General features: G+C 50.9%; 1 protein-coding gene across 4 annotated transcripts; it reads left to right on the plus strand.

The window, feature by feature from the left end:
• The first annotated feature begins 1,741 nt into the window (after window positions 1–1,741).
• Window positions 1,742–21,281, plus strand: HTR1D (5-hydroxytryptamine receptor 1D). 4 transcript variants are annotated; one of them, XM_036072197.2, is made up of 2 exons: window positions 1,742–1,896; window positions 17,730–21,281. In XM_036072197.2, exon 2 carries the CDS (start codon window positions 18,436–18,438, stop codon window positions 19,567–19,569), a length of 1,134 nt encoding a protein of 377 aa, XP_035928090.2. In that variant the 5' UTR covers window positions 1,742–1,896; window positions 17,730–18,435; the 3' UTR covers window positions 19,570–21,281. The 4 variants fall into 4 exon arrangements, with proteins under 4 accessions (XP_035928090.2, XP_035928096.2, XP_077929782.1 ...); XM_036072203.2 differs by having other exon boundaries at window positions 17,847–21,281; XM_078073656.1 differs by lacking the exon at window positions 1,742–1,896 and adding an exon at window positions 2,392–2,549 and having other exon boundaries at window positions 17,847–21,281.
• Window positions 21,282–23,152: the final 1,871 nt, after the last annotated feature.

Consider the following 23,152-nt stretch of genomic DNA (forward strand, 5'->3'; position numbering starts at 1 on the left):
TTCCCTGTTTCTCATCCCTGGTCAGGACAGCTTCTGGGGCTGTCTGGGTCTTTTCACTGAGGACACCCCCCAGGTGTATTTACTCCGTGTGGGTTTCCCAACTCTAGGACCTCAGGCCAGGACCCTGGTGGTAGTGCAATTGCTTCTGCTGTCTAGACATGTCCCCTTCCTCCTCCAGGACTGTTCTACTTGGGGCAGGGACAGCAGCAGCACCTATTTTGGGAAATGCCTACATATGGCATTGTTCCATCTTCCTATTTCCTATTTGGGAAAAGAGCCCAGGACCTGAGTAGAGTGAAGGAGGCTGAGGTGTGGCTGCCCATAACTCCTGTCTATTTGCCAGTGATTTACTTGCCTGGGATTTGCACTAAGACAAAAAGAACTTTTGCATTATTGATGATCATTGATCACAGCCTTCCAAAAAAGAGAGAGAGATTGAGAGAGATGGAGGTCCCTGGCCAATGATCCAACAGTAAACCAGGAGGGGGAGGTGTGGAGAAAGGAGGGGAGGGCCAGGTGGGTAGGGAATTTGTGGAGAGAGAAGGACACAGAAGGACACTAACAAGAAAGTCTGGAGGAGGTGTTGAGGGTTGGTGGGCCAGCTTTCAAACAGTCGTGTGGGCCGTAAATAAACCAGCCACCGACTGCTGGCCTCTCCCTACACCCAGCTAAAGGAGACTTCACGACAAAAACGGTTACCTGGGACAGAGTCACTTCATAAGGATAAAAGGGTCAATTCATCAAGAAGACATAGCCATCCTAATGCTGGATGGACCTAATAACAAGGCTTCAAAATGCATGAAGAGCAAGTAGACAAAAAGCCCATAGGGATATGGAAGGCCAGCTCCACCTGACCCATCTGAAGCCTGGACACAGGACACGCCCAGCGCTGTTCCTCCTCAACGGGTGGTTCTCGATGTTCGCTTTGTGCTCAGGTCTTCTCAGCCCTGGTTCTCTGGAATGGGGCAGATTCATGACAGCACAGGAGGCGGGAAGTGCCTCTCTGACCTCAACTCCTACTATTCACTTAGTCCCCAACCGACCAGCAGCCTTGGGGGGTAGGAGTGGGAGGGCCCCTCACTGGGAATACCGGTTCCCCACACTTCTGCAGGGCCCACTCCCCACCTCCTGCCTCCGCTCAGGCGCCACTTTCCCAGTGAGGCCACCTCATCTCTCTTTCCTTTTCCCTACTTTATTTTCTTCCATACCATTTACCTCTACAAACATTTTGTATGTTTTCCTTCTCACATTCATGTAAGCTCCCTTGGGTCCACATCTGTTTAGTGCACCATGTCCCCAGTGTCTAGAACATGCCTGACACACAGATCAACAGTTATTTGTTAAACGAAGAAAAAAAAAAAAATCCACCTAGGGATGAACACACGAGACGGGCACCGAAGGACAGATGCGGGAGGCTAGGCTTTCACCCCGGGGCTCTGGGCGTGGCCGCCCCCCCAACTGCGGACCCAGCCCACCGGCTCTCCTACAGGTGCGGCGCGGGGAGCCCGGGGCTGGGCTGGGGCGGCGGCGGGGGCTCCGAGCTCCCCGCGCGGCCGGGATCGGAGAGGGCCGAGCCTGCGGGCCGCGGGCGGGGGGCCGAGAGGGGAGCGAGCCTCGCGGGGGAGGAGCTGGGGGAGGGGAGCGAGGAGGAGCGGCGGGCGCGGGAAGGGGAGCGCCGAGCGGGAGCCGCAGGGCGCCGGCCCCGGCGGAGGGAGGTGGGGGTCGCGAGGGCGCGGGCCGGGCAGAGCCCCCGGGACGGCGGGGCGGGCGGCGCCCGGAGCTCGGCCGGGGTCGCGGCGAGATGCGGCGGCCGCCGGCGGAGAGACGCGGCGCTGCGCGAGGAAGCAGGACCCGGACCGGCGAGCCCGGGGTCCGCACCTGCGTGGCGGGGAGCGGGTAAGCTCTCGGAGCCGAGTGCCGCCCAGGGAGGGCGCGCCGGGGCCCTCGGGGCTGGGAGTCCGGCCGTGACGGCCGTCCCGAGGGCGCTGGGCGGGGAAGGGGCGCCGCGGCTTGGGGCCTCGGTGACCCGGCGCGATCCCCTTCTCGGCGCCTTCGGGCGCGAGGTGCGCGCGCGCGGGACAGAGGGTCCCGGAGGACCAGTCCAACCCGCGGGGAGCGTCCGGGGGGCGCCGTCCGGAGCCCCGGGACGGGGTGGGGGCCGAGGCAGCGCCCGGAGGCGGGTGCGGGGTTCCAGGCGCGCCTTCGGGGCGCCCCGCGCCGGGGCGAGATCTGGCCGGGCGGGGGCCGCGCGCCTGGGTCGGGGGCTGTGACGCCCCCACGTGGCCCCGGGAGGCGGAGGGAAGCGGGGCGCTGCCCCCTGCCGGCCAGGTCGGGGTTCGGCGCAGCGCGGGGCCGGCCCTTTCCGGAGGGGAGTTGGAAGAGCGTCTAGTGTGGAGCCTCTGTTTCCAGACCCGAAGCCCAGCGGGCCCGGACTTGCTTTGTGACCTTGGGCAGGTCACTGCATCTCTTCGAACTTCAGTTTGCTCATCTGTCAAATGGAGGGGATACTTCTCCCACCCTGCAAGATCCGTGGGAATAAATGAGATGCTGTAAGGATGCCTTTTTCTAATTTTTTTTTTAAAAGATTTTATTTATTTATTTGACAGAGACACAGCGAGAGAGGGAACACAAGCAGGGGGAGAGTGAGAGGGAGAAGCAGGCTTCCCACAGAGCAGGGAGCCCGACGTGGGGCTCCATCCCAGGACCCTGGGATCATGACCCGAGCTGAAGGCAGATGCTTAACGACTGAGCCACCCAGGCGCCCCAGGGTGCCTTTTCCTAAACTGTAAAGTTCTGTACAAATCCTAGCTAATCACATAATGTCAGAACTGGAAGGGCACTAAGAAATCTGCTTTGCTGCAGGTGGGGAGAGTGGAGACTAAATCTTGCCCAAGGTCGCATTGCTTGTAAGAGGATCTAAGACTTAGCCCCCTGCCTCACCAGCTCTGGGGAAGTTCAAAAAATTAAGAGCTGGTGCTCTCCATCAGATTGTCTGCATTAGCAAACCGGGCTTGGCTATTTACTAGCTGCCTGACCTTGTGAAAGCCCTTAACCTCTCTGTGCTGTGGTTTTCTCCCACGTGAAATGGGTTAAGAATGCTGCCTTACAAGCTTGCTGTGCACATCAGATTGGTCATTGCTCGGCACAGCACCTGGCCACACAACAGTGGAAATCAGTGCTCTGGTTAGTGGGAATCACCTCTCAGTCTCTTCCTTGGAATTGGCCTCAAGTGTTTTCTGATTGAGCACACATCTCAGGTCTGTGCTCTCCTCTGGACTGCACAGCCACTGGTCAGGGTCTTAGCCTTCCTCACAGGGACGAGGAGGGACTCTTCACCAACAGCAATGAGCAAGGCTGCTTGGACAGCTGGGCCTTCTGCAGGCTTTGGTCCTGTCCAACGAGTGGGGAAAAATGGGTGGTCTTTATTGTGGAGGCATCCTGGAAGCCAGGACCTAGAGGGTGGCCTAGGAGGAAGGGGCCGGCCAGCTGGACATGACTGGTAGGGCCTAGGGCCTCCTCCTCCCCACGGTGCCTAGTACAGGCCCAGAAATACAAAGGTGCTTTCTCAGAATTGGTCAGTTGCATGACAGATAATGAGGGTGAGCGGACAGGGTCATCCTTACTCTCCTAGGCCGCAGATGGATGACAGTTCTTGGCAAAGTGATGTGACTATGAGCAGAAATACATTCTCAGAGCTGGGAGTTCCAGGGACCTGAGAGGTCCCTCTCATTGCAGATGGTGCAGGGTCTGGAGTCATGCAGAGGAACAGGGGTCTGCCAAGGTCACCAGTGTCCTCCAGCAAGCTGAATTCCACGGACATCATTCAGTCTTGAACTTTCTCTCTCAGCAGCAGATGACACGGCTGACCACTCCTTTCCTCAGGACACACTCTCTTCTGGCTCCTACAATGTAACACTGTCCTGTTTTCCCTTCTTCATCTCTTGTTTTTGCAAGTTTATCCTTCTTTCTATAGCCATTAGCGGCTCTGTTCCCCCAGGCCCTCCGCTCCGCTCGTACTAGACACTCTCCCTGGGTGAGCTCATCCACCCTGTTGGCTTTAGTAACCACCTCTGTGCATGTGACTCATAAAGGTTTGTCTCCAGCTCAGATCTCTCCTCAGGCTGTAGACCCACCTAGGTATTGCCAGCCCCGCATTGTTCTAGACGCTGGGGATATAACGATGGGCTCGACAGAAGGTGAGTTTTGGGAGGGTGTGGGGTGAGACAAGCAAAGATGAGCAGAAAACATCAGATAGGGTTAAGTGTTAAAACGAGCATCGAGCAGGGTGATAGGATAGAGAATGAGGGCTACTTTATTATATTGGCTGGTCAAAGCTGTGCCCAAGAGGTGATATTTAAGGGTGGGGTCGGCAGCTGGTAAGAGATGAAGTCAAGGAGGTGTCTTGGGCATCAGACAGTGTAAGGCCTTGTGGGCCGTGGTGAGGATTTCGGATTTTGTTCTGATATGGGAGCCGTTGGAGAGTTTCAGATCAGAGAGAGCAAATGCTATTATTTCTCCAGGGCTCACTGGAGCCTTACAAAGGAGTTCTTCTGTACTGATTGCCAGCCTACCGTGCCACGGTTACTGGAGTGCGGAGGGAATAGGGAGCTCTTCAAAGAGCTTCCGGGCACAGGCAGTGAGAGGCACCAACAGACCCAGAGTCAGGAGAGGGCTTAAAGGAGGAAGGTTTTGCCACCAGAAAAGGCTCCCTGGAGGAAGCGGCTTTTGAGAAGGGCTTCAGAGAACAGAGAGCAGATGACATCAGGTATGCATGAAGGGGAGTGGGAAAGATCGTTCTTCCAGGCAGAGGGGAGTCAGCCTGAACCAGCATGTGAATGCCCCAAATGTGTGTGGAGAAGTCAGGGGAGAGGAGACAGGACTTGTAGGGAATTAGAGGTCAGGCTAGGGAGGAAGTCTGAGCCATTCAAAGCAAGACCCTGGGTCTGGCCACGTATGCGCTGTGTGACCTTGAGCAGATTGCATGACCTTTCTGAGCCTCAACCTGCTCATACATAAAAGGGAAGTAACTGGTTAATTGCCGGGGAGAATAAGGGAGGGGGAGGATGCCAAGTGCTAGGGACAGGTGAATGGGAACAGGATCGTGCCTGCCAAGGAGGAAACAGGAGGGGCTGGTGTGGGTGAGGAAGATGGTGGCTGTACTGAGTTTGGGACCTTCCAAGCTCCCATGAGTGGTGGACGGAGTGGACAAGTTTCAGCAAAGAGGCGACAGTTGAATTTGATCCTGGGAGTGAAGTTGCAGTTGGATGGGTAGATGAAGGCTACCCACACAGAGGTCTCTGGGCTTCATGACACAGGTATACCACTCCCCCCTTCCAGAAATCAAGTCCAACAGGGAGACAGGCAGTAAGCAAGTAAGCCCGGTGGAGTGGGGAGGAGGGAGTAATCAGTTCTATCTCTTGGGTCCAGAGAAACCTCCAGAGAAGGTGGATCCAGAGATGAGAGGAAGGGTATTTCGGGTAGAGGGAATACCCTGTGCAAAGGCTCAGAGGAGTGAGAGAACCATGGTGTTTTTGCAGAAGGAGGCCTCAGCCATGCTGGAGGTGGGGTCTTCGGCCGAGTGCAGGTGAAGGGGAGAGGAAAGGGCTGGACTGTGCGGCCTCTGGATAGGTAAGCCACAGGCAGTGAAGAGAAAGGATTCAGGGCACATGAAGGGAGAAGTTCTCCAAGGATTCTTCAGTCTGTGGAATAGGTGTCCTCAGCCCCAACTCCTCTCCCCTGGCTGACTGCATTTGTCCTCCAGTGCTCCGCTTCAGGGCTACTTTCAGAAGGGGTCTCGGGGTCGCAGCAGGTTATCTGTCTCTCCTACATTCCCACGGCTCCCTTCATGCTCCAATGTCATCCTCAGTCATGTCTGTGGACCCAGGTTCCGGGAGCGTATCCCCGGGGCCGCCAGAAGTCTTCCCAGGAACAGGGTCCACATGTGTGTTGCTTATGGCAACACGTGGTAAGGCTTTAAGCGAATAGCTATCGAATGGCTGAGGAAACAGGCTCAGAGAAGTCGAGAAACTTGCCCAAAGTCACAGAGCTAGTAAGTGGCATAGCGGGGAAGCAAATTCAGTCTACCTGACTCTAAAGCTTGTGCTTGTAACACAGCTGGATTATGCCTCCCAGCAGGGCGAGCAGATGGTGAATAGTAGGTTTGGATCCCGTAAGCCCTAACAAATTCAGTGTTCCATTTCTAGGAAATGAATTCCTGTTGTTCGTACCTTGTTTATCCAGTCTGGAGAAGACAGCCTCTCGCTTGCCCTAAAAGTGGTTTCACTCCATCAGCTCAAGTGCTCTCTAGGGACCCAGATGTGCAGCACGGGGAGGGGGGCGCAGCAGAGTGAGCTCCAGGACCTGGGGATGCAGCCCTGGAGGCTTCTGGCCGAGTGTGGTCTGCCCTGCCAGTCTGTTCTGAGAATTACTCCCCTAGTATGGAAACTCCGACAGAGGTGACTGGGAGATTTGAAAATGTCAAAAATGTACGATGTGAAACGGGCACAAGAGCCGGTGGATACGGCTGTCCTTAGTCTCAAGTTCCTGCTGCTGCAAACGGGAGGCAGGGGAAGGAGCAATGATGGGAGTCTGAAGACTTGGTCTCCGCCTATAACTCACTGTGTGCCCATGGGCAAGTGTCCTGCCCTCTCTGGGCCTCTTTCCCCATCAGCACCATGAGCGAGTTGGACCACACTATTCCTGAGTCCTTCCCGCTCTGACACTCACATCCTTCTGAAGCCCTAGCCCTGACATTGCGATTATCCCTGGCACCATTCATTGCTGCGCACGGAGCAGCCCCATCACCTGGGAGCTGGTCAGCAATGCCGAATCTCAGGTCCTGCTCTCCTCCCACGGAATCAGCACCTGCCCGTTTCCTAAGACCCCTAGGTAGCCCGTGGGCTCATTCCAGTGTGAGATGGGCTGCGGTGAGCGGCTGTTAATGCCCTCGCTCTGGGCTGTGCGGAGAAGGCGGGCGGAGGATCGCGTGCTGCCGGCTGAAGGAACAGCTCCTGCGTGCTCCCCGGGGCCGAGGCCCGCTAGGGTGGGAGTGACGGAGCTTGGCATAGAACAGCTCCCCAGGTCCCCAGCAAAGAGTCTGGGAGTGTGTGCAGGCTTGTGTGGGCTATTGGTGCAGCGGAGGAGGGAGTGGAGCTGACTCACTCACCTTTCCTGAGCGGTGGAGCAGGGAGGCGAGCAAGCCGGGCTCCTAGCCTGGATCTGCAGGGCCTCCGACAAGCCATTTCACTGAGTGGCAGTTCTCTGCCCTGGGCAATGGGAATAATACCAATGGGACTGACTTCAGATGGTGGGAGGATCCGCCTTAACTGAGTTGATAAAGGAGAAGTGCTGAAAACAGTGCCTGGCACCTAGTAAGCTCTTAAGAGCGCGTCGGGTTACTTTGCTGCTACTGGGCTTCCAGCCCCTGCGCGCGCAGCACCCCGGGCCGTCCCAACCCCGCCCCTGGATTGCGGGAGTTCCCTGAGGACAGAGTCCCAAAATGACCCCTAGGGGGCGATATCACCCCCGTTGAGAACCACTGGTTCTACAGCACAGCTATGCAATTAAAAACAGAAAGCAAGCCATGGAGGTAATTTTAGATTTAGAAAATTTAGAGGTAGCTGTGTTAAAAAAAGAAAAAAACACTTATGTTTTATTTACTCAATATGACCAAAATATGATCAACTGATATAAAAAATTATTAGTGAGATATTTTACATTCTTTTTGAAACTCAGTGCGTTTTACACTCCAGCACATCTCAGTAGCCACGTTTCAAGCCCTCAATGACCACGTGTGGCCAGCAGTGACTATTCTGGAGTTTTTCAGCGCTGGCTCTCAATCCTAGCTGTGTCACATATTACCCGTGTGGCCTTGGGCTAGTCATTTAACCTCTCTGGGCCTCAGTTTTGTCATCTGTAAGGTGGGGGTACTAACTCTGCCTCCAAGCGGTAGTATTAGAGGCAGATGGTGAGTTTAAAACCCTTTTGCCCACTTTCCCACAAGCATGGGAGAAAATCCAGTGAGTGGTCAACCATAAAGCCTTTGGGCAACACATTTAGTCGTTCAAGGTGGTCCCTTCCCTACTGAAGGCTGGTAATAACTCAGTGCAAAGCTGTAAGGAAAAGGGGGTTGCATTCTCTGACTTCCCTAGCTGTTGCAAAGGTCTGGAAAACAGGTTTCACCTGTCTTGGATTTCTTATTTTTATTTTTTCTTCCCAGCTGACCAGGGACCCCCATTCGGGGCTCAATCCCAGGATCCCAGGATCATGACTGGAGCCGAAGGCAGACACTTAACCAACTGAGCCAGCCAGGTGCCCCAAACCCTTGCATTTTCAAGATGGAGAAACTGAGGCCCAGAACAGGAACTGACTTATCTGAGGCCACAGAGAGGTTATGGCAGAACCAAGCAAAAGATCAGGGCTCCCCCCTCTCAGGCCAAGCTCTGTTCTCAGAGCCTGTTCCTCACCAGTTCAGGGAGACTATCATAAACAGGTACTGAGCTCTTGCTCTGGGCCAGGTGTCAGGGCTCTAGGTGTTAAGTAAGACATGGTCCCTGCACTCAAGGTCCAGTGATGGAGACAGTCCAGCATGGTAAGAGCTGTGGTGTTAGGCATCCAGAGCGGGGTATCTAACCCAAGCTGGGCTGGGGGGAGGTTAGGGAAGGCTTCCTGGGGAGATGCCAGAGCTTAGTCCTGAAGGGTGACTTGGATTAGGCAACCAGAGGGCTGAGCAGGGGATACTTTCCAGGCAGAGGACACAATGGGGACAGAGGTTCCGACCCGAAAGCAGCGCTGGGGCTCATGGCAGCGGGGTGCTGGCAGGAAGACTAGCAGATCTGTGTCACTGGAGTGCAAACGTCACAGCCAACTGATTCAGGAGATGATGCTGGAAATGTAAATAAAGACCAGTTCATGAAGGGTCTCTTAGACCAAGTTGGGACTGAATCCCAGGGGCCTTGGGGGCCACTGGAGGATTGTAAAGGACTGACATGGTCAGACTTTTAGTTAAAAGGAAGATTCTGGGACACCTGGGTGGCTCAGTCAGTTAAGCATCTGCCTTGGGCTAAGGTCATGATCCCAGCGTCCCGGGATCAAGTCCTACGTCGGACTCCCTGCTCAGTGGGGGGTCTGCTTCTCCCTCCCCATTTGCCCCTCCCCACCATTCATGCGCTCTCGCTGTCTTTCTCTCTCTCTCTCAAATAAATAAAATCTGTAAACAATTAAAAAATCAAGGAAAATTCTGGGTGTGATGTGGTAAGAGAATGAAGAGGGGGCAGGAGTGGCAGCAGAGAGAAACAGGAGAGTGATAGCAAGGGCTAGATGGGAGGAAAGAGCCAAGGCAGAGTTAGGTTTATGCAGTAGAATTGACAGAATTTAGTAATTCAGCAAACAAGGAGACTATATCAGTCAGCTATTGCTGTGTAACAAACCACCCCCAAACTCAGTGGATTAAGATGACATTTATTACTATGAGTCCCGCATCTGGAGACTGGCTGATTTAATCAGAGATTGGCTGGGCATTTCTGCTGGTTTAGCTGGGCTCACACATGCATCTGTTGGTCAGCTGAGGAGCTCTGTTCTAGGCTGGCTTTGGCTGGGGGCAGTTGGCTGGTGTGGCTCTGCTCCATGCGTCTTCACCTCCTCTAGGGCCCAGTGGGCTCGCCCACACATGTGCTCGTGGCAGAGTGCAAACAGAAACGTGCACAGCCTCTTGAGGACTAAATTTGGAACTGGCTCACTGTGGCTTCTGCTTCATTCTGTTGACCACAGCTAGTCCATGCTGAACCCAGACTTGAGGGACGAGGGAGTAGAAGCACAGAGCTGAGCTGAGAAGGGTGTGAAACTTCACTGTGTGGTCTTAGACAAGACACCTGCCTCTCTGGGCATCAGCAGTCTCAGCTGATTAGATCGGATTGCATCATTTAAGGTATTCCTTCGAAATCAGGTTTGCCAGGGAGGGGCTGTTAATTATAACTAATTGATGGAGCGTTTACTATATGGCTGGGCTTTCTGTTCAGCTCACTCAAACATAACAGCAATTTGAGGTTGGTGTTGTTATTGTCCGTGTTTTCTTTCTTTATTTCTTTAAGATTTTATTTTACTTTATTTTTTAAAAAATTTATTTATTTGAGAGCAGGGGGAAGGGCAGAGGGACAAGCAGACTCCCGGCTGAGCAGGGAGCCCAACAGGAGGCTTGACCCCAGGACCCTGAGATCAGGACCTGAGCTGAAATCAGATGCTTAACCAACTGAGTCACCAAGGTGCCCCAGATTTTATTTTTAAGTAATCTCTACACCCAATGTGGGGCTTGAACTCACAACCCTGAGATTAAGAGTTGCACATTCCACCGACTGACCCAGCCAGGCATCCCTCATCCCTGTTTTCCCATATGAAGAAACAGCTCGAAGAGGTTAAGTGGACAAGCCCAGGGTCTCCCTTTGACCCTAGCCTGACTTCCATCAGTGTAGGTCAGTTTTGCCTGTTCTTGAACTTTATGACGTTTGAATCACACATGGTGTGTCATAATGTTCAGCTTCTTGGGCTCAACATTATTTCTGCTTTTTCCTTGTGGTGGTGTGTAGTGGGGAGCTGGTGTTCCTTCTCACTGATATATAATACTCCACTGTGTGACTTTGCCACAACTCATTTCTCCATCCTACTGTTGATGTCTGTTGGGATAGCTTCCAGTTTGTGGTTGTTAAACCGTGCCTGTATGAACAATTCTTGCACAAGTGGTTTGGCGGACATAAATGCAGGGTTTTGTTGGTTATATAGCTGGGAGTAGATGGTTTTGGTCAGAGGTTTGGCATTTTTTATTTTCTACATTTTCCAGATTTTTATAATTAGAGAAACAGGTGAAAGATGGACTTGCTTGACATACTAATTAGAAGCCAAGCCTTGTGCTCAGATATAGACAGACACACACACACCCATGTTAACACTTCTCTAGTTTTCTGAACATATATTATTTCATGCTCACAACACCCTCAGGAGATAAACTTGATGCCCTGATTTTACAGAGCAGGAAACTGAGGCTGAGGGAGATCCCGTGCCCTACAGAGAAGGAGATGGTCACAGCTGTGGATGCACTTTGTAAAATATAAAGCACTCTTCAGATTTGTGGAGAATGATTTCCCCATCCAGGGCTCACTCAGCCGTACCACACAGCTTCTAGATAAAGAACAGACAGGAATTTCTCTGGGGGGTATTTATCCTACTGCAACAAATCTTCATCACAGAGCCCTGGGTTTTTTTCTTCCAAAAGGATGAGACTGGTTTCTGAGGATACATTAAACCCATAAATTCTCTTGTTTTCTGGCAAGGTTTTATGACTGTTAAAATAAAGATCTTTCAGAAAGGGGAGGTGACTGATCTTTCTGCAAACTGAATGAGTCCTGGGTAGGAAGCCCTTGTTAAGAGGGCTACAAAGAGCCCCTGCTGTGGACCAGGCACGCATCCTTCCCACTGAATCCCCGGAGCAATTCTGGGGGAAAGGTGCTATTACCCCAATTTACAGATGAAGAAGAAAAGCCCAGGAGGTGAAATGACTTGCCTCCACTGCACAGTAGGGATTGTTTGGGGGAAAGGAACTGGAAATCCTCTGTCTTATTACCGCTCCTCAGGGCCTGTTGGACTGTTTCTCAGTTCATTTGAACTGGCTCAACTGGGAAAAGTAGGAGCTGGTTAACAATGAGGTTTCCTGGGTACAGAGGTTGCTTATGGACATCCAAGAATAGGAAGGAGTGCCATTGGATCTGGAAGGTTCCTTCCTCTTCCTCTCTTGGGGCAGGTGGTTCTCCTGTTTCTCTGCTCTTTTCTCTGTCCGCTCCCTTCTCCTGCCTCTCTCTGCAGACCTCTTTCCTTATTTACCTGTGGCTTTTCTGCTGCCCCTAAACTTGCCCTGGCCTTGGTCTTCGGCCGTGGCCAGACTTCAGCCTCAGGGTCCTTGGCTTGCAGGTTGCTCCTCCTCCATTGTCAATCCACCCAGCTGTTCACAGTCTCCTTGCTAAATTCCCAAGAGAGAATCTGGTTGGTTCATTTGGGGTCACGTGTCCACTGGTCCAATCAGCTATGCTCAGAAGTGGTCTGTGGAACAAGTTGAGATTGAGACTCTGCTTTTGCCCCTCCATCTCACTGCAGAGATGCTAGAGCTGGGAGTGTTTGGAGTGGCTGGGGTCTATGTGGTCTGGACTCTGGGGGAGACACTGCTGGGCTAAGGGGAGTCCTCGCTGCTGCCGCAGTGGTTCCCGGGGGTGTGGTGGGCGAGGGAGAAGCTCCCTGGTATGGCTGGTAGTTCTGACAGTGGCAGGCATCACTCACTAAAATGGACAGGGATGGCTTGTTGGACAGTGGACGGAAGAGACCTCATTGCCTGCAGACCTGAATTTGGTTGGACACATCATAGAGAAACCAGAGAAGTCATCATTCGCTATGTCAGGCATTTGGATCCATGATTTTACCAGTTCTCCCCAAGCTCCTGTGAGGTCTGGGTTATCGGCTCCATCACAGAAGCTGTGCAGGCCCAGAGAGCTTACATGACTTGCCCAACGGCCATAGCAAGAAAGTGGAGCAACAGGAATTGGACCCTGATCCTACCTGACTTAAAATGTATGCTTTTAAGGGGCACTTGGCTGGTTCAATCGGTTAAGTGTCTGGCTCTTGATTTTGGCTCAGGTCATGATCTCAGGGTCCTGGCATTGGGCTCCATGCTCAGTGGGGAGTATGCTTGAGTATTCTATCTCCCTCTTCCTCTGCCCCTCCCCCCTCATGCTTTCTCTCTCTCTCTTTCTCAAATAAATATATATATATTTTAAATGTATGCTTTTAGCCACTGCCTGCCATCTTTGTACCCTCATTACATTTGTCCAAGTTTCTATAGTTAGTGCACATCACACACATGATCTTTTTTTTGAAGACTTTATTTATTTATTTGTGAGAGAGAGAGAGAGAGAGCAAGCACAAGCAGGGGGAGCGGCAGAGGGAGAGGGAGAAGCAGGCTCCCCGCTGAGCAGGGAGCCCAATGCGGGACTCGATCCCAGGACCCTGGGATCATGACCTGAGCTGAAGGAAGTCACTTAACCGACTGAGCCACCCAGGCGCCTCACATACATGATCTTATTGGAAGTACTAAACATCCTTTGGGGCAGCATAGCCATGCTTATATTCCCATTTTACCCAGGAAGAAACTGGGGGTTCAAGAGAAGTCATGACTTATCCTTGGTTACCTGCTGGTCCGTGGCAGAGCTGGGACCAGAACCCACATCTTCCGGATTCAAATGTATCAGCAGGTATTACTGTATTAAGCTGTATCCTTGTCATTGCTGGTAGGATGGCTGCCTTTTTTTCTCAAATGTACAAAACTGATTGTCTAAGAGAAATAATTATAAATATATCATTCCCTACAAAAGAGTACATATTATAATATACATACAGTTCAAAGAATAATCATCAACATCCAAGTACCTACCACCACCTTAAAAAACACGTCATCAGGGGTGCCTGGGTGGCTCAGTCGTTAAGCGTCTACCTTCGGCTCAGGTCATGATCCCAGGGTCCTGGGATCGAGCCCCACATCGGGCTCCCTGCTCTGCGGGAAGCCTGCTTCTCCCTCTCCCTCACCCCCTGCTTGTGTTCCCTCTCTCGCTGTGTCTCTCTCTGTCAAATAAATAAATAAAACCTTAAAAAAAAAAACCAAACATGTCATCACTGATACTTTTAAAACCCCTACACAATCTCATTCCTGCATTCTTTCCCCGCCAGGGGTGACCACAATCCTGGATTTTATATTTAACGTTTCCTTGCTTTTCTTTATGGCTTTGCCAACATATATTTATATCTCTAAACACTTTGTTTCTTTGTGCGTGTTTTTGACTTTGGCACTAAGTGTGGTTTGTGAGAAGCACCCACAGGATGCAGCTTTGGTTTACTCAGGTTTGCTTCTCCGTGATGCTCTGGCATAGGAATACACCACATTCTACCACTCTGCTGTGGATGGACGTTTGGGTGGTTTCTAGTTGTTTGTTTCTAGCCCATGCCACCGTGACCATTCTTGTTCCTCTCTGCTGATGAACACAGAGAAGAGTTTCCCTGCGATGTATACCTGGGAGCAAAATTACTGGGCCATGAGGTAATCATTGCACCTTTAGCTTTATGAGATAATATCAGATTGTTTGCTAACGAGGTTCCTCGTCTTTCCACTCTGCTAGTGGTGGGTGACAATTCCTGTTGGTCCACGCCCTTACGGGATGATGAGGCATGATCAGACTTAAAATGTTGTACTTGTCTGCCGGGTGAATATGCTATCTCACTGTTGTTTTAATTTGTATTTTTTGTTTTATTATTTGAAGTGTGATAGGAGAGGCAGTTGCTTATGGAGCTATAGTCTTTATCTCCAAAGGCAGCTAGATTATGGGAAATTCCCCCAACTTTGTTGAGGGTGGGGAAGGACAGCAGGCGGGAGAGGAGGGAGATAGCTTCAGAAGCACGTGGCTTCCCTCAAAATTCCAGCTCAGCATTCCTGACCAAGGCAAGCCACGCTGTCCTTCCCAAGATGTCACCCACCAGCCTCCCAGGCCTTTCTGAGCCCACGCCTTTCACTGAGTGAGGTCACTGGAATGCCTGGAACCCAAGGGGCGGCCACATGGGTTTGTGGGGCAGGCATACAGCCCTCCATGAGAAATGACTGCACCTAGTCTGTCTGGAAGGAAGAACATTCCAAACAGTCCAACCCAACTTCACATTTTCCATGTGAACCAAAGTGGGAGGAAAACTTCAGCCAGAGGCTCTTGAGGTGGAGCACGGAGTGAGAGGGTCAGGAGAAGACATCGTTTTCACCTATCACTGTGAGGCCCCAAACCAGTTTCACTGCTGGAAGCACATGCGCCTGAAGGCTTTTCTTCCTGATCTAGGCAGTGTGGAGAAGAATGGAAATCTCAAGAGCTGCTCTGGACCCAGTTTTTCCACTTTTAGCTGGGTGACCTTCGGCAGGTGACGTCACCTCTCTGCTCACTTGTAAGGTGGGGGCCATATTGCCCACGTCACAGTGGGTGACTCTTGGCCCCAGGGCTAGCTCAGTGCCTGGAACATAGCAAGAGCTGTATGAAAGACATAATAATAATGATATCTTTTAAACTTTAGGAATGTTCTTGAGCAGGTTAGGATTAAGTTTGGTTTTCTTAGGGCACCTGGGTGGCTCAGTCAGTTAGGCATCTCTTTTTTTTTTTTTTAGAGATTTTATTTATTTATTTGACAGAGACACAGTGAGAGAGGGAACACAAGCAGGGGGAGCGGGAGGGGGAGAAGCAGGCCTCCTGCAGAGCAGAGAGCCCGATATGGGGCTTGATCCCAGGACCCCAAGATCATGACCTGAGCCAAAGGCAGACGCCCAACAACTGAGCCACCCAGGCACCCCAAGCATCTGACTCTTGATCTCAGCTCAGGTCTCAGTCTCAGGGTTGTGAGCTCAAGCCCTGTGTTGGGCTCCACGCTGGAGTGGAGCTTACATTAAAGTAAACCAACAGATTTGTTTTCTTAAATTGAGGATGTTTCCCCTCTTCTAGGAAGATACATATTTTTAAAGATTTTATTTATTTATTTGAGAGAGAGAGCACAAGCAGGGGAAGGGCAGAGGGAGAAACAGGCTCCTCACTGAGCAGGGAACCGATGCAGGGACTCTGGGATCGTGACCTGAGCCGAAGGCAGATACCTGACCGACTGAGTCACCCAGGGGCCCCAGAAGATATTTTTTTCAAAGATAAAGTCCCCACAGTTTGAGGAGTGCAAGAGAAACTATTGCATTGCAGTAGTCTAGGTTCTTAATGGTTTAAAAACCAGTCAGTCAACAGACACAGACTGAAACTTCCCAACAAATCCCAGAGCCAAGCTGTAGGGACCGGCAGTCAGACTGGCAATGAGTCTTGACTTTGCTCAGTGTTTACTGGGTTTCAGAGGCTGGCCTTGCCAGGAGCAATGGAAGCTCCACCACAGCCCGGGGAGGCCGGTAGGGTGGCCACTTTTTTGAAGACGAAATCTGAGACTCAGAAAGGGGTAAGGGATTTGCTCAAGGTCATACAGGAGGGTGGGGAGAGAAGAGGGATTGGCGTCCAGACTGTCCCACCCAAGCCAAGCTCTCCCCTGCACCCAGCTGCCTCCCACGTCTGGCGTCAGCCCCCTCCTGAGCCTTCTCTGCTACTGCACCCCTGCTCTCTCTGCTCCAGCCAGTTGGGCTCTTTGCCAGGCCTTGCACTTTCTGACCTCTGGCCCTTTGCTCTTGCCTTTCCAGCCACCAGGAAAGCCATCCCTCCTGACCTTGACTATTGAAACCTTCTTCTTAATGTAGCCATCCATTGGAGCAATATACGGCCCTTAAGCATGATGTTATGGGAATGACTGATGGAACAGAGTTCAAAACACATTAAGTTGAAAAACATACAAACTGTGAAACAAATTCATACATAATAATAATTCTTTTTTTTTTTTTAAAGATTTTATTTATTTATTTGACAGAGAGAGACACAGCGAGAGAGGGAATACAAGCAGGGGGAGTGGGAGAGGGAGAAGCAGGCTTCCTGCCGAGCAGGGAGCCCGATGCAGGGCTCGATCCCAGGACCTGGAATCATGACCTGGGCCGAAGGCAGACGCTTAACGACTGAGCCACCCAGGCGCCCCCATAATAATAATTCTTAAAAGTGTGTATATATAAATCTGCCTGGCCAGCTCCGTCCCAGGGTCCTTGAAGCTATATGTCTACACCCCATGCCAGGCTTTGAACACTCTTAGGATGGGACCTGGAAGAAATCAAATGAATCATAGGGATTCCTGGTGGAGTTTTAGCATTCCATATAAGGCAGGGGAAGAGGTGGTAGGGGTGTGGATGGGGCTAAGGGGTCTTGGTACTCTTCTTGTCAACCCCATACATCAGGGGCTACCTGCAGGCCCCACAGACTTCAGCTGGGGTCATGACAGAGATGGGCCTTACACAGAGTGCCCTCTGCTTTACCTTACCCCAATCATCTATACCAGGGGCCCCAAGCTCCAAGAACCCCTTGGCTTGCCCATGTCCCAAATACTGAAACCCAGATTCAAGGCCAGAGGCACACAGAGGAGAAAATGAGTCTTCGAGGGTTTTTTTGTGATGACATTCCCAGTTTCCATTTAGAAAGCTGAATATATTTTCTGGAGCTGAACTTTCACCATGAAAAATGCTCAGGGTTTTAATTTTTGCAATTAATTTTCTCTGCTAACCAAAAGGTGTTTCTGTTTTTGCTTTTGTGTTTGTTTTAAGAATCATGCGTGCGCACTCTAGGAAATTGGAAAATTTTTTAGGAATAAAAGAAAGGTCACCTCCCCCTCCCCAATTCCTAGAGAAATACATTGTAAAAATTTGGTATCTTTCCTATTGACCTTTTTTTTTTTTTTTCCTGTGCACGGAGTTATTTTGTTTAGTTTTCATTGTTGCTGAGCAAATAGAATGATGGTTTCTGATTCATAATTTACAAAGCTGATTTCATGTATTTATAACAAGCCTGTGATGCTTCCAGCGGCTCTGCCCCCTCTGGGAATTGTGGGGGTGGGACCCGTTGCCCTCCCCTGTGTTCTGCTGGCACTTTTGACAAGCTAGGTTCACCGTGCCACCGCCAACATTAACCAGTATGCTTTTAAACTTATAGTTAGTCTCGAGTGTCTCAATTGTCCTTCTAGAACCTAACTCTTGCCTTCTTTTCTTTTTTAAGCCCCAGAGCTCTGGACATGTGCCCTTCTCGATGAACCCACAGTGATCGGTTTGTTTTGCCTTCTCCCAGCTCATGCATACTTCAGGTCTTGGTAACCAGAATGTTTTGTCTGTTCAGGCTCAAAGTGATCAGTGGGACAGGAACCCCCAAGTTCAGTGCCTCATGATGTGTCCAGATGAACTTAGGAAAACGGTGAGCTGTTGACTGGACTGCTTCTCAGAATCTGCTGGTACTTCTGTTTGTCTCTGGTTTTAAAAGCCCCCCAGAGGCGACCTGAAACCCAGACTCTTCTCAGAATAGGATGGGGGAAATTCCGAAGTTCTTATTCAACACATTTATCCCTCAAGCTTTGGAAGGAGCCAAAATGTCAAAAGCGAGAATCCCAAAGTACTGCCCACACTGGTGTGATATCCTGATAAATGTCTAACAAATCCAGCATGTGTCCCCTGGGCTTGAATATTTGCTGGGCAAAGTTCCAGAATAGTGAGACATCTTGGGATTCATCCGGGTTAGGAAAGACCTTTAACTACCAGCTGTCACCTCACTGTTCTTCAAATAGTCAAGTCTGGAGGTCTTTTCACTGTGCGCTGTTCTGATGGAGGGCCCCCACCAGCATGAAGCAGAAGGATGACCTTGTCCCGTAGGCAGGACAACTGTGAAGGGAGCTGTGTGTGTCCAAGTCTGTGGGAAGAGAGAGCCACCTAGAATGTCCCTGCCAAACCAGTCACTGGAAGGCCTTCTCCAGGAGGCCTCCAACAGATCCCTGAATGCTACAGAAACCCCAGAGGCTTGGGGTCCGGGGATACTCCAGGCCCTCAAGATCTCTCTTGCTCTGCTCCTTTCCATCATCACAATGGCCACAGCCCTCTCCAACGCCTTTGTGCTCACCACCATCTTCCTCACCAGGAAGCTCCACACCCCAGCGAACTATCTCATCGGCTCCCTGGCCATGACTGACCTCTTAGTCTCCATCTTGGTCATGCCCATCAGCATCGCCTATACCACCACCCGCACCTGGAGCTTTGGCCAAATCCTGTGTGACATCTGGCTGTCTTCTGACATCACATGCTGCACAGCGTCCATCCTGCATCTCTGTGTCATTGCTCTGGACAGGTACTGGGCCATCACAGATGCCCTGGAGTATAGTAAACGCCGCACAGCGGGCCGGGCGGCTGCCATGATTGCCACCGTCTGGGTCATCTCGATCTGCATCTCCATCCCGCCACTCTTCTGGCGGCAGGCCAAAGCTCACGAAGAGATGTCGGACTGCCTGGTGAACACGTCTCAGATCTCCTACACCATCTACTCCACCTGCGGGGCCTTCTACATCCCCTCTGTGCTGCTCATCATCCTCTATGGCCGCATCTACATGGCTGCCCGGAATCGCATCCTGAATCCGCCTTCGCTCTACGGGAAGCGCTTCACCATGGCCCACCTCATCACGGGCTCTGCGGGGTCCTCGCTCTGCTCGCTCAGCCCCAGCCTCCATGAGGGGCACTCCCATACTGCCGGCTCCGCTCTCTTTTTCAGCCACGTGAAAATCAAGCTGGCCGATAGTGTCCTGGAGCGCAAGAGGATTTCCGCGGCTCGAGAAAGGAAAGCCACGAAAACGCTGGGGATCATCCTAGGGGCCTTTATCATCTGCTGGCTGCCCTTCTTTGTCGCCTCTCTGGTCCTCCCCATCTGCCGGGACTCCTGCTGGCTCCACCCAGCCCTCTTTGACTTCTTCACCTGGCTTGGCTATCTCAACTCCCTCATCAATCCAATAATATATACTGTGTTTAACGAAGAGTTTCGACAAGCGTTTCAGAAAGTTGTCCATTTTCGGAAAGCCTCCTAGTCTTATTTGCTGGTGACTCTTGTTATCTGTTGTGTCCTGTAACCCAACTGGAATTGTCTTGTTTATTTTTCCTGAGATTTGGGTCAATCCTGATATGTTGGGTTTTGGTTCGACCAATAGAATTGTTCAGCGTTCTTCTTCCTGTTGTCTTTTTGACTTCTGTGCCACCCAAAGTGGGGCAGCTTTGTGAAGGGTGACAAGACCGAAGATTCCACTTAGCATATTTTCATGGCTCATCCATGTTGGGAGAAATGTGATCCACAGGATTCCCCATTGATTCAGTTCAGACGGGAAGCTGTCCAACTCTACAGAGAGACCCTAGGTTCAAATGGGAGGCTTTCTGGTCTACGTAAGTTTTGTATGGAGCTCAGAGGAGGAGGGTACGTGAGGTTAATGACCTGAGCTGAAAGAGAATTGGAGTCAGGATGGAGGCTCTCCATTCCATGTGGCACCTTGATTAGAAAATAACACGCAGATCAACTACCCCCTACCCTTCCTCCTTCCCCGGTATCTCTGCATCACCTTAATATTCTGAAGTTAAAACCCACAATTACCCTCAATGACAGATTGACAGGCTTTGGACCCACCAAGCTTTGAGTGGGACACCATTCTGAATTTTGTTTCATGAACTATTTTTTTTTATATCCTGTTCTCATCAGAGATCTTAAGATGTTGAGTCTTGTCAAATAAAAAGCATGAGTTTTGCCCCCTGCTCAAAATAAAGCTGTTACCTTTCTAGCCCTGTCTGCCATGGTGCTTAGCAGCCAGGGATGCATGGTCTCAGACATGTTTACCAAGTAAAACACTGACTTGAGGGGCGCCTGGGTGGCTCAGTCATTAAGCGTCTGCCTTCGGCTCAGGTCATGATCCCAGGGTCCTGGGATCGAGCCCTACATCGGGCTCCCTGCTCAGCGGGGAGTCTACTTCTCCCTCTCCCACTCCCCCTGCTTGTGTTCCCTCTCTTGCTGTGTCTCTCTCTGTCAAATATATAAATAAAATCTTTAAAAAAAATAAAGAAAATAAAAAGCATGAGATGTCATGGTCGGTGAGGTCTTCGGGTAATGTCCCCCCGCTCCCTGGATGAACCTTTCAATCCACTTCAGTCTCCAGCATTTACTGAGCACCCATCACAGGCCCGGCCCTGTACCGGAGCCCTGGCAGCTCGTCTCTCACTGGAGCCTTATGAAAGCCAGTCTTGTGATGGTTAAAGCTGAGCAATGATGCCTCAGTTCAAATTCAAGTACTACCAACTTCTAGCTGGGTGGTCTGGGGCAAGTTTTTGAAGCCTTCTTTGCCTCACTCTCTTCAACTGTAAAATGGGGATAATGATAGGTATGTTATTGTATAAAAACAATAGCCACTGTTTATGGAGTGCCTACAATGTTCCTTGTGCACATTTTCTTGTTTGCTTTTCATCCCCATTTTATAGATGCAGTAGAGCAATGTTCCTATTGTTAGGGAAGATTTCATAAAGAGGGGACAGACTCCCAAAAGCTGAACCTTTGTGGGATGGCAGACTAAGGAAGGGGAGAGGGGATGAGGCCTCTTGGGGGAGATGGAGCGAAGCAAAGGAAGGTCACACCAGGTGGAACAAAGAGCAGGAACAAAGACTGGGAGGTCTGTAATGCTCATTGGGGTCTCTGGGCACAGAGAGAAGAATGATAGCCAGGAATATGGGATGTCAGGAAGGGAAGGGAAAGAGGGATGCCAAAATGGGGGGTGGGCAGGGGCAGACACAGAAGTCTTGTGTTGACCTTGAAGTTCCTGCTGGACATTTCACACTGTGCTCCCTGGGCCATCTGCATTAGATCCAGGGAGCTTGTTAACATTAGATTCCTGGTCCCCAACTCAGACCCATCAAATCAGACCTCTGGCAGTGAGGCCTGGGAGTCTGCATTTTAAATAAGCCTCTCTCTGACTTCTTGCTGTAGATGATTTCTATCTCTCTAAAGTTTGGGAACCTCTATGTTAGTGTCTTGCTCCTCCTGGGAGATCCCTCCCTGAGCCCAGGGACACCTCTCAGCATGCTCATTGCTCTCCCTTGCACCCGGCATGCCCTTTCCTAACTTCCTTTAAGGTTGTGCTCTCTTTCCCATCTCCTCTGTCTTAATTTTTTTTTAAAGATTTTACTTATTGGGGCGCCTGGGTGGCTCAGTTGGTTGGGCGACTGCCTTCAGCTCAGGTCATGATCCTGGAGTCCCAGGATCGAGTCCCGCATCGGGGTCCCTGCTCAGTGGGGAGTCTGCTTCTCCCTCTGACCCTCCCCCCTCTCATGTGCTCTCTCTCTATTTCATTCTCTCTCAAATAAATAAAGTCTTAAAAAAATTTTTATTTATTTATTTGACAGAGAGAGACACAGCGAGAAAGGGAACACAAGCAGGGGAGTGGGAGAGGGAGAAGCAGGCTTCCTGCGGAGCAGGGAGCCCGATGCGGGGCTCGATCCCAGGACCCTGGGATCATGACGTGAGCCGAAGGCAGACACTTAATGACTGAGCCACCCAGGCGCCCCTCCTCCATCTTAATTTGGGCCATCTTCCTGATCTGGGAAACATTAGGAATTCAGAGACTGGACAGGGAAGTGTAGCTCAGTGGTTAACTCAGCGGACATAGGCTTTGAAGTCAGAAACAGCCAGAATTGAATTCTAGTTCTGCCATTTATCAGCTGTGTGACCTAGGGCAAGTCACCTATCCTCTTTGTGCTCCAATTTCTTCATCTGTTAAATGGGATTGTCAGTATCTAAGCCATAGGATTTTTGTGGGGATTCAATGAGGTGGTAATTGTAAAACGCTTTGCATGTGTCTGGTACATAAGTGCTCAGTAAAATGTCATCTGTTACTGTTTGAGAGCTTTGAGCCAATTACAAAGGAAGCTCAAAAGTCACCTCCTCAGAGGCCTTCCTTGACCATCTAGAACAAAAGTCGATAAACCTTCTAAAAGATGGCTTTACAGGGACGCCAGGGTGGCTCCCTTCAGCTCAGGTCGTGATCCCAGGGTCCTAGAATGGAGTCCTGCATTGGGCTCCTTGCTCAGTGGGAGCCTGCTTCTCCCTCTACCTACTGCTCCCCCTGCTTGTGCTCTCTCTCTGACAAATAAATAAATAAAATCTTTTTTAAAAAAACATGGCTTTATTGAGACATAAGTCATATACCAAATACTTCACCCACTGAAAGTATACAATTCAAAGCCTTTTAGTATATTCACAGAGTTGTGTAACCTTTACCACAATCAATTCATCACCCCAAAAAGAAATCCTGCACCCTTAGCCAACACTCCCCAGTCTCCCTGGCCCTAGGCATCACTAATCTATTGTCTGTCTCTATAGATTGCCTATTCTGGACATGTCACATGAATGGAATCATATAATCTGCTCTTTTGTGGCTGCCTTCTTTCATTTAGCCTAGTGTTTTCACAGCTCATCCATATTATTTATTATAGATTTTATTTATTTGAGAGAGAGCACAAACCAGGGGGGGTGGCAGGCAGAGGGAGAAGCAGACTCCCCACTGAACAAGGAGCCCAGTGCGGGGCTCAATCCCAAGACTCTGGGATCATGACCTGAGCCGAAGGCAGATGCTTAACCAT

The sequence above is a fragment of the Halichoerus grypus genome, chromosome 5 (assembly GCF_964656455.1).
Source record: "Halichoerus grypus chromosome 5, mHalGry1.hap1.1, whole genome shotgun sequence".
Classification (NCBI taxonomy): Eukaryota; Metazoa; Chordata; class Mammalia; order Carnivora; family Phocidae; genus Halichoerus; species Halichoerus grypus.